This window comes from Vombatus ursinus, unplaced genomic scaffold (assembly GCF_900497805.2).
Source record: "Vombatus ursinus unplaced genomic scaffold, bare-nosed wombat genome assembly UNPS02014932.1, whole genome shotgun sequence".
Taxonomy (NCBI): domain Eukaryota; kingdom Metazoa; phylum Chordata; class Mammalia; order Diprotodontia; family Vombatidae; genus Vombatus; species Vombatus ursinus.
The window spans coordinates 8,512,517-8,525,989 of NW_020954710.1; the positions used below are offsets into that span (position 1 = coordinate 8,512,517).

General features: G+C 37.0%; 1 protein-coding gene across 6 annotated transcripts in view; it reads left to right on the forward strand.

Annotated features, from left to right (window-relative positions):
* The window catches only part of RERE (arginine-glutamic acid dipeptide repeats), a 591,972-nt gene that overhangs the window by 400,385 nt on the left and 178,114 nt on the right, over nt 1-13,473 (forward strand). For all 6 annotated transcript variants that reach the window (XM_027843796.1, XM_027843797.1, XM_027843799.1 and 3 more), the window contains 2 exons: nt 2,268-2,392; nt 6,807-6,906. In XM_027843796.1, coding sequence (XP_027699597.1) covers nt 2,268-2,392; nt 6,807-6,906 — 225 coding nt within the window. The remainder of the gene's footprint in view (nt 1-2,267; nt 2,393-6,806; nt 6,907-13,473) is intronic.

A 13,473-nucleotide genomic window follows, 5' to 3' on the forward strand; every position in this document is an offset into this window, starting at 1 on the left:
ACACGAGGCCAGGTCAGGGGCAGAGTAAAAACCTCAGGTTAGCCTCTTAGATTCCCAGACCATTTGTACCACATGTCCTTTTACTCTAGAAATTAAACATATTAGGGAATCTTTTATCCATTTGGCAGGTGAAGAAACTGAGATGAAGGGAAATTAATTGACTTCCCTAAAATTCCATAAATAGTAAATGAGCTAGGATCACAATGTAAGTTTTCTGGTTTCTGTCTCTGGGTTCTTTCTGGTGCTTCTGTGTAAAACTGTCTCTGAGTTTCAGTTTCAGATCATAAACCTATTTCAATGAATTTTGTACCTGGCACTCAATTAGAAAACTGCAGAAAAAAGAGTAGCCAGTTAGTCCTAATAAAAACCACTATGACCATTTTGCTTTAAATTTTATTTTAAACTGGAAGATACCATGGTGATTTTTAAGGAAATATTTAACGTGGTTAATTATGATGTAGTCACTATATTTGCATTTTTTTTTCAGTGCTTCTTTTTTTCTGTTGGTTTGGTCTCAGGGTTCAGAGGTAGCAAGAGTCCTCAGAGATAATCTTGTCTGACTATTTCATTTTAGAAATAAGTAAACTCAGAAATTAAGTGACTTTGTCAATAGTTATAGAACTCCAAAGTGAAAGGAACTCAGCCACCACTGTGGCTAACGTCTCTCTCTCTCTCTCTCTCTCTCTCTCTCTCTCTCCCCCCCCCCCCCCCCCCCCCGTGTGTGTATATATGTATATATTTATGTATACATATATGAGCAAGAATCTTTTTTATAATATACTTGATAAGTGTTCATTCAGTTTTCCTTGTGATCCTCCAATGAGGGTGGCTCTTTCCTCTCCCTATTCCCATTTCACAAAGCAGCTCTCTCCATTTTTGGTTAGTTTTTATTGTTAATATTTTTTTCCTTACAGCAAGATTAAATTTTCCATTCTTCAATTTATAATTAACTATTCTCAGTCCTGCCCTCTGGAGCTAGGCAGAATAAATTTAATTAGCCTCTTGCACATCCCATGACTTGCATCTTCAGGACCTTCATCCTTAATACCTTCCTCTTGACACCCTCCAGTGTATTGCAGTCCTTTCTGCAATGCAAATTCCTAAACTGAAACACAATATTTCTTGTGTATTCTGATGAAAGGGGGACAGTATAAGGCTTATTTCCCTAATCCTGAGCACTGTGCTGCTTACCACTGGTGTGAGTAACAGACCTGAGATTTAAACCCATGCCTTTCACTTCATGGGTCTTTCTACCAAAGCAACTTCCCTCATCATTTACTCATATGTTGAAAAGACCCTTTAGAGAGCTAATTAATAATTTAAATTTTTACTTCTAGCAAGAAAAATTAGGATTAACTTAGGTATGAATCTTATATACACCATTCCCTCCCCCACCTTTACCCTACCCCACTGTTAGCCCCAATCCCCCTGAAAGAGCAGTACACACATTTTTCAGTGACAAATACATTTTATGTGTTTCTAGGGAAAAATAAATAAAATGGGGGGGGAGGGGAGGGAGAAATAAGGAAACAAAAAAGGCCTGTGAGCCAGTGGTTTGTGATCGTTAGCTTGAGTATATATATTGTTTGGCAAAAAAATGTCTTATGTTAACAACTGTAAAAGACAGTCGTAAGGTAATCTCCACCTCCCTCCAAACTCAGTTCTGTTCTGATACTTTGAATGACTAATTTTATTAATTGTATCCATTAATTTATTTTGTTTTATTTCACTAAATCTGTTGTAGTTTTAATTTCAAGACATACTTTATAAAGTTGATATTTCATCTTTGTTTTTTACAAAATATAATTGTTAGAAATTAAACCTATCTCCTGAGACATTTATATTTTCCGAGTTCTTCATTTATAAGAATCCATTTTTAGTTCATTCATAAATGATGATAATAGTTTTCCGTAGTTTGATTATCCCTTAAATAGAGATTAAATAGATGGTTCATAGAACTTTTTGAATTTTTCTATTTTATGTTTATACTTACTACAATATGTCATTTAGCATTCTGCAAGCACTTCTTAAGTGCCCACTGTGTGTAAGATACCGTGCTAGGTTATAAGAACTTAATATATCCATAAACCTTAGAATTTATATAATACTTTACAAATATTTCATTTGACTCAAGATACTACTGTGACTCCTGCATAGGAACTACTCAATGAGTTCCATAAAAGGTGATATCTCTTGTAAAGGCCTTCCTAATGAGATATTTCTTTAATTTGTGTCTTCCTTTTGAAATTTGTGTCCTTGTTTTCTAGGCCAAACTTCCCGAATTGCAGCCATTTCCTTCCCCAGATGGTGACACTGTGACCCAACATGAGGAACTGGTTTGGATGCCTGGAGTTAATGACTGTGACTTACTTATGTACTTAAGGGCAGCAAGGTAATGAGAATGAAGTTTATTCTGTTTTCTGATTCTGAGTTAAATACAAAGAAAGTGCTGGGGCATTTTAGAGGGAGGGTTTGGCAGATTCCATCAGAGAATTTCAGATTTGGAAGTTTTCTCAGAGGCCATTTAGTCCAACTCTTAACTGGCTAAAAATCGAACTCCTATAAGAAACACTTAGAATGTTTCTGATATCCTAGAGATTGTCTATAACAAAGTTTTCCATGTAGCCCCCATTCTGGACCTCATCTTCTAGACTAGCCCGAAATATTCTGTTGTCTAAAAGTTGAAATGAATTTGGATCCACTTCTGCATTTTTCTGAGTGAATTCTCAGTGTTGTGCTTCTTTTTTGCAATCTTATCCTAAAATTTTCTTTCCAAAGGGAAATTCTAAAATAGAGCTACAGATGGTAATATTCTTAACCTTCGGGCTCACCTTCTGGGATCGTTGAAGCATTTGCTTCACCATTTAAACCTCCCTTGGAATCTCAGCGGTAAATAGTTACCTCTGCAAGATGTGATCATATATTAAGGCTTAATAAGATAGTGCTTTGTCTGGAGAGCATTTTATCATTATCTGCAGTGTGTAACTCATCAGCTCACAGAATCAGCTTGTAGGAATATTTGGAGTCAGAAGTAATGGGTTCTAATCTCTGTTCTGTCCCTTAGTTCTTGTGTTCTTTTCCTTTTCCTTCATTTCCTTTTGGGTTCTAGCTTCCTTGTGTATAAATGAGAGAGCTGGAATAGTTGATTGTGAAGATCTTTCCTTGCTCTTAATCTATGATCCTATGAATACCTGTGGGAAATTCTCTGTATAGATCAGAAGTTTAAACCTATTTCTACTCTATCACATTAACATTCTTTTGAGAGCCAGGAAATTAGTACCTTTTTTATACCTTCCTATAATATCAACTATGGTGTGATCAAAGCACTATACCCTTGATATGTGGCTCAGGATGTATACTGGAGCTACCTTTACTACTTGGGTGACTTTGGACAATCTGTTTTCCCTTTTGGTTCTAAGTTTCTTTATTTTAAAAATGAGGGCATTTTACTTGATGCCTAAGGCCGTTTTGAGCCATAAAAATTTTATTATTTCATTTTCATTATAATAATTCCTTTTGTTGGACCTGTAATTTCCATGGTATAAGCAACCTATATTTGCCCTGCAACTTACCATTTTAGAGAGTTATTTGGGAAACAGAAAGGTTAAGTGAGTTGGCCAAGGATGTGTAACCTGTGTGTGTAAGAGGAAGAACTTGAATGCAGATATTTCTGACTCTGACTTGCTTTTTATCTACGACATCATGATCCCTTTCCAGTTTGTTATTTATATTAAATCATATGTGATAATAAAATATAGATTAAGCAAAATTTTTGTTATAGGTAGACATTATAACATGTTTTATAAAATTAGTAGTCAACATATGAATATACAAAGAGAATGATATTTAAAAATTATTTTAATTTCTTTAAAAGTCCATCATTCTTTTATATGTTTTGCTACCTTATGGGATGATCATTCAGAAAAAAATAAAAGATGATTTCAGTTGACTTGAAGAAATCTGGTTGGTGAATTGCAGCATACCCAAACCTCTGTTATATGTCCCTTTGCCATTTTAATGCATGAGCTATATACAGAACCAGACAGGATTGTGTGGCAAGCACAACTTTACATGGTAGAATGCAAAAGTGAACATAAATTACAAAGTGAACATGCCTATGTTTGCTAGATAAACGTGCTAAAGCAGTTAGGGCCACATAATGACTTATTGACATATTGACTCTGCAGGCCACGTATTGACTTAGAAAACCACAAATGAGCATTATGTATGCCAACAGTATGTAACTCCTAAGTACATGTAGTACATTTTTATTTATTTTTGTTAAACATTTTCCAAGTGTTAATTTGGTGCTCTAGAGAAGCCATTCTTTTTTACTTGGTTTTCCTCTTTTATTTGGGCCAGAGGTAGGTAGAATGTCAGTGTCTTTAAATAAAAATTTTAAATAAATGAATTTACTTTACTGTGTTAAACTACCTATGTAATGTATTCAATTCAATAAGCATTTATTTTTGTATTATATAAGCACTTCATACATCCAGGGCAGTCTTCTAGGCCACAGGGATACAATGATAAAATATGATCCAATCTTTGTCCTGAAGGAACTTGGATAGAAGGTTAGGGTTATGATTAGGTTAGCGGTGAGACCTGGTAAGGTGCTTCACCTTGTTGATCCTATTTTCTCTTCTGTAAATATGAGTGTAGTGGGAGTTGGAAGTGGAATCAGAGAGGGAGAAAAGAAGGGGAGGAGGAGAATTATTGTTTACTTATTTGTTAGTACTATCCATTAAGGATACCAGGTTAGTCCTTACCCTCAAGGACCTTGTGTTCTAATGGGAAAAGGGCAATATTTCAGAGTATCTAGAAGGATGAAGAGAAGGAGGAGTAGTGTAGAGGCCTCGTTGGGAGCTGGGAAATGAGGAAGAAGTTCTATCTTGTAAAGTGCTTTGGAAACCATCAGGGTCCTTTGTAAATGTGAATTTTTATTGTCTTTCACCTAGTGGGAAAGTTTGACCGATGTTAATTAACTTCTAGTGAAATGAGTCAGAAATGTATTCTTGGTCCTATTGAGATTTTATCTAAAGGAATAGAGAGTATAATTATCAAAGTTGAAGGTGACAATAAGCTAGGATGGAGGGATAACTGCCACGCTGGATGACACAGTATCTGAAAAGAGCTGTAAGGGTAGAATAGTTGGGCAGAATCCAAAAAGGAGAAATTTTAACAGTGAGGAGTATAAAATTTTAGATTTGTGTTAAAATAATTGTCAGAAGTATGAAATAGGGGTAATATAGCCAGATAAAAATTTATCTAAGAGGCCCTGAAATTATAGTGACGTGCAAGCTCAGTTTGAATCAACTATGTAACATGGAAACCCTCAAAAAACAAATAAAAAATTGCAGTTGTGTGTTGCCTTAAAAGGTATTATATGTGGGACTTGGGATAGGGTAGTCCTGCTATGCCCTGCTCTGGTGAGGCCTGGGGTAGAATGTTGTGCTATTAACTGGGGCATATGATTCAAGTACTTTGGGCATCCAAAAATTTATCTAAAAAGCTCCTAGAATTTTAATGATATACAAGCTCAGTTTGAATCAGCTGTGCAACATGGAAACAAACAAATAAACCAAAAAAAAAAAAAACCTAAACAAAGAAGCAAAAAGCAAAATACAATTATTGATTGCCTTGAGAGGCATTATATTTAGCCCTTGGGATAGGATAGCCCTGCTCTGCTCTGGTGAGACCAGGTGAAAATGTTGTGTTATTATCTGGGGCAGTGCAATTCCAAAGAAGGAGAAATGTACTGAAGATTATTCCTTGCTATATGAGTGTCTCTCAAGAACTAGGGAGGTTTGAAAAACATAAGCTTCATGGAGGTCATGAGAGCTGTCTTGTGGCCCCGGGTCAGACTTCCTTTATTTGTTTCCAGAGCTCAAAACTAGAAGCATTGGGTAATGGTTGCTGAAAGGTCAGTTGAAACTTGTTGGGAGAAAAATCTTTCCAACCATGTGACCTATCCAAAAAAAGAACGAGTTGACCATAACTGGTTAGTCAGTCAGTAAGCTATTACTATGTGGAAGACATTGCGCTAAGTCCTGGAGATACAGAGAGAGGCAAAAGACAGTCCCTGCCCTCAGGGAGCTTATAATTGATTTGGGGACACAACATTCAAATATATACAAAGCACGCTTATATACTGGATAAATAGGACAGAGAGGGCACTAAAATTAAGAGGGGTTGAGGAAGGGTTCCACAAAAAGAGGATATTTTAGTTGGGATTTGACAGTAGATAGTAGGTAGAAATGGGCATTCCAGGCATGGGAGACAGCCAGAGAAAATGCCCAGAGTGTCTTTTTTTGGGGAACAGCCAGGAAACCAGTGTTATTGGATTGAAGAGTACCTATTGGGAGAGTAAGGCGTAAGAAGACTGCTAAGATTCTAGGACCTATTTCAGTATATAGGAGAATAGCCTTCAATAGTCAAGGAACAGTGGATCAGAGAATATTTGACCTCATAGAATGACAACTATAGAAATATCTTTAACCAACCAACGGAATCCTAGCTAAAATGATGAATCTTTAGTATTAGTGGGACCCTAGGAAGAGAAAGCATAGATACCCCACAATGAAATTAACTTTGTATGGTGGAAAGATTACCTGGGTATTATATCAGAATGAGTGACTCTTACCCTCAAATTGGTATCCCCAAAAGAGTCAGAAACCCCTGAGAACTCTAGTTTGTCATGGGAATGATATCTAGTTGAAGCCTGGTTACAGATGAAAATGTAGTCTGGTAATCAAAGGGTTAAAGACCTCTGCTTTTCCCCCCCCTCCCCATTTTTTCCTATGAAGGAGCATGGCGGCTTTTGCAGGAATGTGTGATGGAGGTTCCACTGAGGATGGCTGTGTCGCTGCTTCTCGGGATGACACCACACTCAATGCACTCAACACTGTAAGTCTCTTAAAATCAACCCCAATAGAAAAAGGAGAATTTCTTTCTTGGATTAGAAGAGGGAGAGACTGTGTGTTGATTGTAGAGTAAAGTAAAGGTTTTCTCATTCTGAACTGGCCTAGAATCTTTGGAGTAGGTAGTTTATCCTGAAATTGCAGGAAGATTAGAGATGGGATGTTAGATTCTGATGTGACCTTGTGATCCCTAACTATACTTCTGTGAACATACCTTTCCAATGTACTTCATGGGTTTTCTGAACATCAGATGAGATTATCCTTGTTTATAGGCTTGGAAAATCTTAAAGTTAACGCTATGCAGATTTAAGTTGGTTGAATTTTTAATTAATTAATAGCCTGGGGCCCAGTATTCCTATAAATCTCAAGGATTGGTGTAGGAATCACTTATTCTGGGCTGAATTTATGTAATTTTAATGTGATTTACATGGAGTGAGAGGCTTTCCTCTGCAAAGCTATTGAGAAGTAAAATATGCACGTGTGAGAGTGTGTGTGTGTGTGTTTGTTTGCTCTGTGCTTGGTCTGTCTTTGCAACCCTAGTGTTGCCCAGTGCTCAGTCTTTTTGGGAAAGATTTAACAACTTTAATGATATAAAAAGTCAGTGTAGTAGAATGGTATGGGAAATAAGAGAATCTTTTTCCTAATCCTGCCGAATTGCCTCATTGGCGTGCTTTTTGCCTACTATATATCTAATAATATTTAAAAATTAATGTATTTTATTTTAAAGAAAGCAAACCACTCTGTTTGACTAAGTCTTTTGCCCCCTAAACTGCATCCCGCCTCACCCCCATCCTCCCCTCCCACCCTGTTCTCTTTTAGGTAGAACTTTTGTTAGTTTTTCATTTTTTTAAATTGATTGCACTTAAGGTGTTTTTAAGTTTTATCTCTTTTTTTTTTCAATAAACTTAGCAAGCATTAACATTTTAATATACAGAGATCATAAAAAGGAGATTATGTATGAAACTAGGAACTTAACGTATATTAAATTTAACACCATGGTGTCAAAAGTGTCCTGTTTATTTGTTTTCCCTTCCAACTTTCTGTTGTACTCTCTTTTGTGTATTTGTTTAGTCTTTCATTGATTTTTGTTCTTTCTTATCTTCTTTTTTGGCCATTACTTTCCCATCTCCTTCCTCTAGACACCTTTCACTTGTAACAAACTGTATTTAAGGAAAACATATAAACATTGACTGTGTATTGAGATATATGGCTCCTTCTGTAGCTCTCGTCTGTTCCTCTGCGAAGAAAGGAGAAACATGCTTTATTATCATCAGGCTACTAAAGTTATATTTTAATCACATTTTGCATTGGTCTTTTTTATCTTGTTGGATGTGCTAAAAATCAAAAGATACCAATTAGAAGTCATTACACTTGACTCTACTTATTTCAGATATTTCAGGACTTTCTTGAAAGTCCTGCAACAAATTTTTTTGGCCTTTTTGAAACGTACTAACCTAATAGTATTTTTTCTTTTCACTGTGCCATGCTTCTTTGAAAGATTGTTATAAGGATCATTTAAAGGTAGGGTTAGCTCAGCTTATCAAACTTCCTAATTTTAGAAGTGAGGAAGTTGATGATCTGAGCAGTGAAGTTATTTATATGTGCCAGGTTATCAGCAAAGCTGGGACAAGGATTCAGGCCTCACTTTCCCATCTCTGTCCTCTCTCACATTGCCTCCCCAAAAAAGAAAAGTGAGACAATATCATACAATGGAAGAAGCTGTAGACTTGGAACACTTAGGTTCGTATTCCAACCCTTCCACCCAAAGTTGTTTTACTATAGCACATGTCATAATTTCTCTGAATCTCATCTGCAAGTTAGTATTCACACTATATTTCTCACTGTGGTAGTGTGAGTATTACATGATAGAAAGTATTACATGATAGAATATATGTATAACATTTTTGTAAATTCCTAAGTACTATTTAAATATAAGGCAATAAAAACAGGGACATGCTCGTACAGGGTCATGAGTGGAAACAATTAGCTTATTTCCTTGACTTCCTCCAGTAGCACTGAGTAGTTTGGTACTAAGAATAGAGAAGGGGAATGGGAATTCATAGGGGAAGGGTTGTGCTTTATTCAAACCATGGGGACTACACTGAAGTGCCTTGTTAAATCTACGGGCTCACTATCAGATCAAGACCAACGGTAGAAAAGTGAAGCCCTAATAGGAGTCATTGAGGAGGAAGAAAGATGAAATTGAAGGACTGGAGATCTCACAAAAAAAGAAATAGAAATAGAGGTGATGTGAGTTGTGGAGACTGGACTGGAAGGCAAATATGTTAAAAAGGTCATTGATGTAAATATTGACATCACCAAAGATGATGGAGTTTGGGGTTGAGAGTAGCCTCTGAGTTATGTTCTGATGTCATGGAGAATGGTAGGTGAGTAGATGCTGTAAACTTTTGAGTAGGATAAATTACTGAGAGAATAGCAGAAGGAAGGTCTGAAAGTGGCCTTCAGAAGCGAAGAGTGTGCTGACTTCTCTTTTTTTTGCTGTGTGAGTTTATTAGAAAAGTTGGCAATGGATGTATCATCTCCTTGGGGGTAATACCAGTTAGTGCTGAGAAATGATCATTCTGAAAGGGAATTTAGCAAACATTTATTAAATGTCTCCCTTATAAAAGGCAGTTACTGGAGATAAATGATAAAAAAACAAAATTCCCAACCTAGCAGCTTAGATTCTTTAAGAGATGGAGGATGAAGAGGCCCTTGGTAATAGTAAGAAACAGTGGAAGGACTGGGCAGAAAAGTTAAGCTAAGTGATGGCTATAGCTTGGGAATATTTTGATGAAAATACAGAAAATATTAGCATGGGAAAAGATATTTACATAGATGTATAGTGAATCTAGATGGAGGAATTAAAGAAATACATTGGAAATTTTTAGTGGGACATTTAGTATATTGTACCCTATTTAAATGAAATTTTAGCAAACACCCCATATATCTACCTAAACCTAGATCATTTCCCTCACACTCAGAGAATTTGTGTTGGAAGGGACCCCCAAGACTAAGCAGTGCATACCCATACATGAACAAGACTCCCTTTCACTGCAGGACTATCAAGGAGATCTGTCTCTTTGCGATGCCTATCCTGGTTTTCCTCCTGTGGCTTCGAAGAAAAAGTCTAATTTTTCCTTCCACATGACATCCCTTCACATATTTGAGGATGATGCTCCTATTCCCCTACCCCTGCTCCATTTGTATTCCCCAGCCTTCTGTTCTCCAGAATAAATGAACCCAGTTCTTTCAGCTGAATATCATCATTTGGCATGAAACTATTAATTATTTTGATGTAACCATTCTCTGAATATTCTTCAGCTTATCAAAATCCTTCTTAATATGTTTTACCTCGAATTGACCACTATATTCTGGATATAACCTGACCATCACGCTGTACATTGTGACCATTGCTTTCTTTTTCCCTTGATACTATATCTTTCCATGTAACTAAAGATCACATTAACTTTACAGGTAAAGGGGGAACTTTGCCATAACTCCTTGTCCCATCTAGGTTCTGTTTGGCATCTAAAATACCTGATAATTATTTGGTCCCTTGTTATATAAGCAGACCAAATGACAATGGTGAGGGACTCCAGGGCATATACAAAGGGCTGCAGGACCGTAAAAGGCTATCAGGCATTTTACATGCCAAACAGAACCTAGATGGGACAAGGAGCCATTAGAGGTTATTTCCTGGGCTTGTGACCCAGGGTCAGACCTGCACTGTGAAGGCTGGATTGATCGAGGAGAGAGTGCAGGCAAGGAGATCCATCGGGAGTTTATTGTAGCCGACCGAGTGAGAGACAATGAGAGCCTGCACTTGGGTTGTGGCTGTGGGAATAAGGCAGTGTGTTCAAGAGATGTTGAGAAGGCAGAAATGACAAGATTTGTCAATGGACTGGAAATTTGTGAGTTGGCACCAAGATTGCAAGCCTGGGTACTTGAGTGTGTGTTGGTGCCCTAAATAGTAATAAAGCAGCTTGGAAGAAGGTAGAGTTTGAGAGTTAAATTCTGGTTTTGACATGTTAAGTTTAAAATACCTAGCTCAGAAAAGACTAGGGGGTTCTCTGTCTCTATCTATCTATCTATCCATATCTATATTTATATATATCTGGGTGCCATTTTCATAGAGAGGTTAATTGAATCTGTGAGATCTGATGAGATCACCAAATTATATAGAATGTTGTGAAAAGAGAAGAGAGTGTGCAGGGTAGAGCCTTGAGAGTCACCCATGTTTAGTGTACTTGAGCTAGAGGAAAAACCAAATAGGTAAGTGGAGTCCCCAGAGAAAGTAATATCATGAAAGACAATGGAGGGAGAAGGATTAAGGGGGTACTTTGGGAAGAGATTTGGAGGAATGGCGTTCAGAGTACTACCAGTAGGAGGTGGCATGATGGATCACTTCAGAATGAGGAACAAGGTCTGAGAGAATGAGAGATGATCGAGAGGTGTTTGAATAGTGAAGAAGGAACTTACAATGTGTTGCCTCCGTTTTTTGCGTCTTTTTTTGTTTTGTTTTGTTTCCAGTTAAGCAGATCCAGTCCTCTGCTGAGGTCGGCGTTTGAGTTATAGGTTTAGAAGAAGAGCTGCTGTGGGATATATGTAAGAGCTTGATGCCTGTGCCATCTATACTTTAGTCAAGTCATTGATAAAAAGTGCTGAGCAGCACAGGACCAAGCATAGATTCCCTAGGTGTCTCCTGCCAAAGGTTTCCCAACTATTGATGACTGTTTTTGTTGTCTGATCTTTCAGTTACTTTGAAATTTAACCATTATGATTGTCCAGCCCTGGGATTTTAAACTTACCCTTTGGGGAGAATATCCCTTGACTTCGAATAAACCTTCTTGTATCCCGTTTAATATGAATGAAAAATTCTGAAGTTCATCATGCCTATGCACGTCAGAAGAAACTAATTTTATAAAGCAAAATTTATCTTGTGCATAACATTTTTAGTATAATAAAGTTAAGATTCTTATTGTCAACCAACAATATTTTTTCTCAGTATAGTTACTGAAAGAGATGTCTGCATAGTATGTTCAGCCTTCAGCTTATTTCTTTGGATTTGCTGGAGAGTAGGACTAAAGGAGCCTGATTCACAGAGATGAGTTCTTGTAAGCACTTGTGATCACATTTTGTAAGCATGGTTCTTAAAGGATACGTCCCAAATTATGTTGCTTCATTGATTGGAAATCAATTCATAGTTTCTAATTGCTGTGGAAACCAATCAGCTCATCTTTCACTGGGTTGTTGTCATTGATTTTTTTTTTTTCCAGCTCAATATGAAAAGGGTTTCTCATCCAAACCCCATTCATTTGATTCTTGTCAGTAGAAGTTTTTCTTGGATCTTTCCTTTTTTTTTTTTTTTTTTTTAGATGCTGTATAACAGATTCTTTACACTTTTCCACCTGACTCTGTCTCCTCCTCTCTTAGCAGTTCTTTCCAGTCCACATTCACTAGCATTATTCCTTTTGGAATATTTCTATAATTCTTTACCAAATATTCTCCTAACCCAGTTGACAAACTTTTCATACTTCCTGGTGGCACACATTTCCCAGGCTTAGCCTGTCTTGTCCATAAGGAAAGCATAAGAGATTCTGTTAAAACTTATACTAAAATGTAGGTAAATCATATCCATACAAATATAACCATATCTATTCAAATAAGTAGGTGTTAAGGCATTGCTTGCATCTCAGGCTTTTGACCCTATCAAAAAGTGAGGTTAATTGAAGTTAGAGCATTACTGAAAGCTCAAGTATTTAAATTGGGATTTATGTTAAACTGATCTTTGTACTTCATCATGCTCCTGTTCTTTTGTAATTTCAAAATTACAGAATTTCTAAGTTGGAAGGTATTTTAGCCACTAATCTAGTCAAACCCAAGGTAGAAAAAGAACCTTCATTAATAATAATAGCTAGTGTTTATATAGTGCTTTAAAAATCCTATCTTCTTTTCCTCTCACAGTTCTGAGAGGTAGGTGCTGTTATTGTCCCATTTTACAGATGAGGAAACTAAGGCAACCAGAGGGTTAAGTGAGTTATTCACAGTTCTGCAGCTATTAAGTATCTCAGGGCAGATTTTAACTCAAGTCTTCCTGACTCCAGATCCAGTTCTGCACCCAGTGGGCCACCCAGCTGCCCCACAACAACATACTTTCTATATATATCATTATTCAGATTCGTGTGTGTCTGCGCTGCGCACGCACATGGGGACAGGGGAAGAAACCTCTACTCTCCCACAGTAGCCAGTTTCTCTTTTAAGTAGATCTGATTGTTAGAAGTTTTATTCTGACATCAGCCTAAATTTGCCTCTGTGCTTTTCACCTTCTTGCACCTAGTTCTACTGTCTGGGACCAAACAGAACATGTCTATCTGTGTTCCCTGTGAGAGATCTTCAAATAATTGATGACAGTTATCTCAAAACTTTTTTCCATTATTTTTTCAGTACCTGGGTAATATTATATAATTCTTTCTCTTTGACCAGCAGTGGCCGATAGATTGGGGGTGTGTGTGTGTGTGTGTGTGTGTGTGTGTGTGTGTGTGTGTGTGTG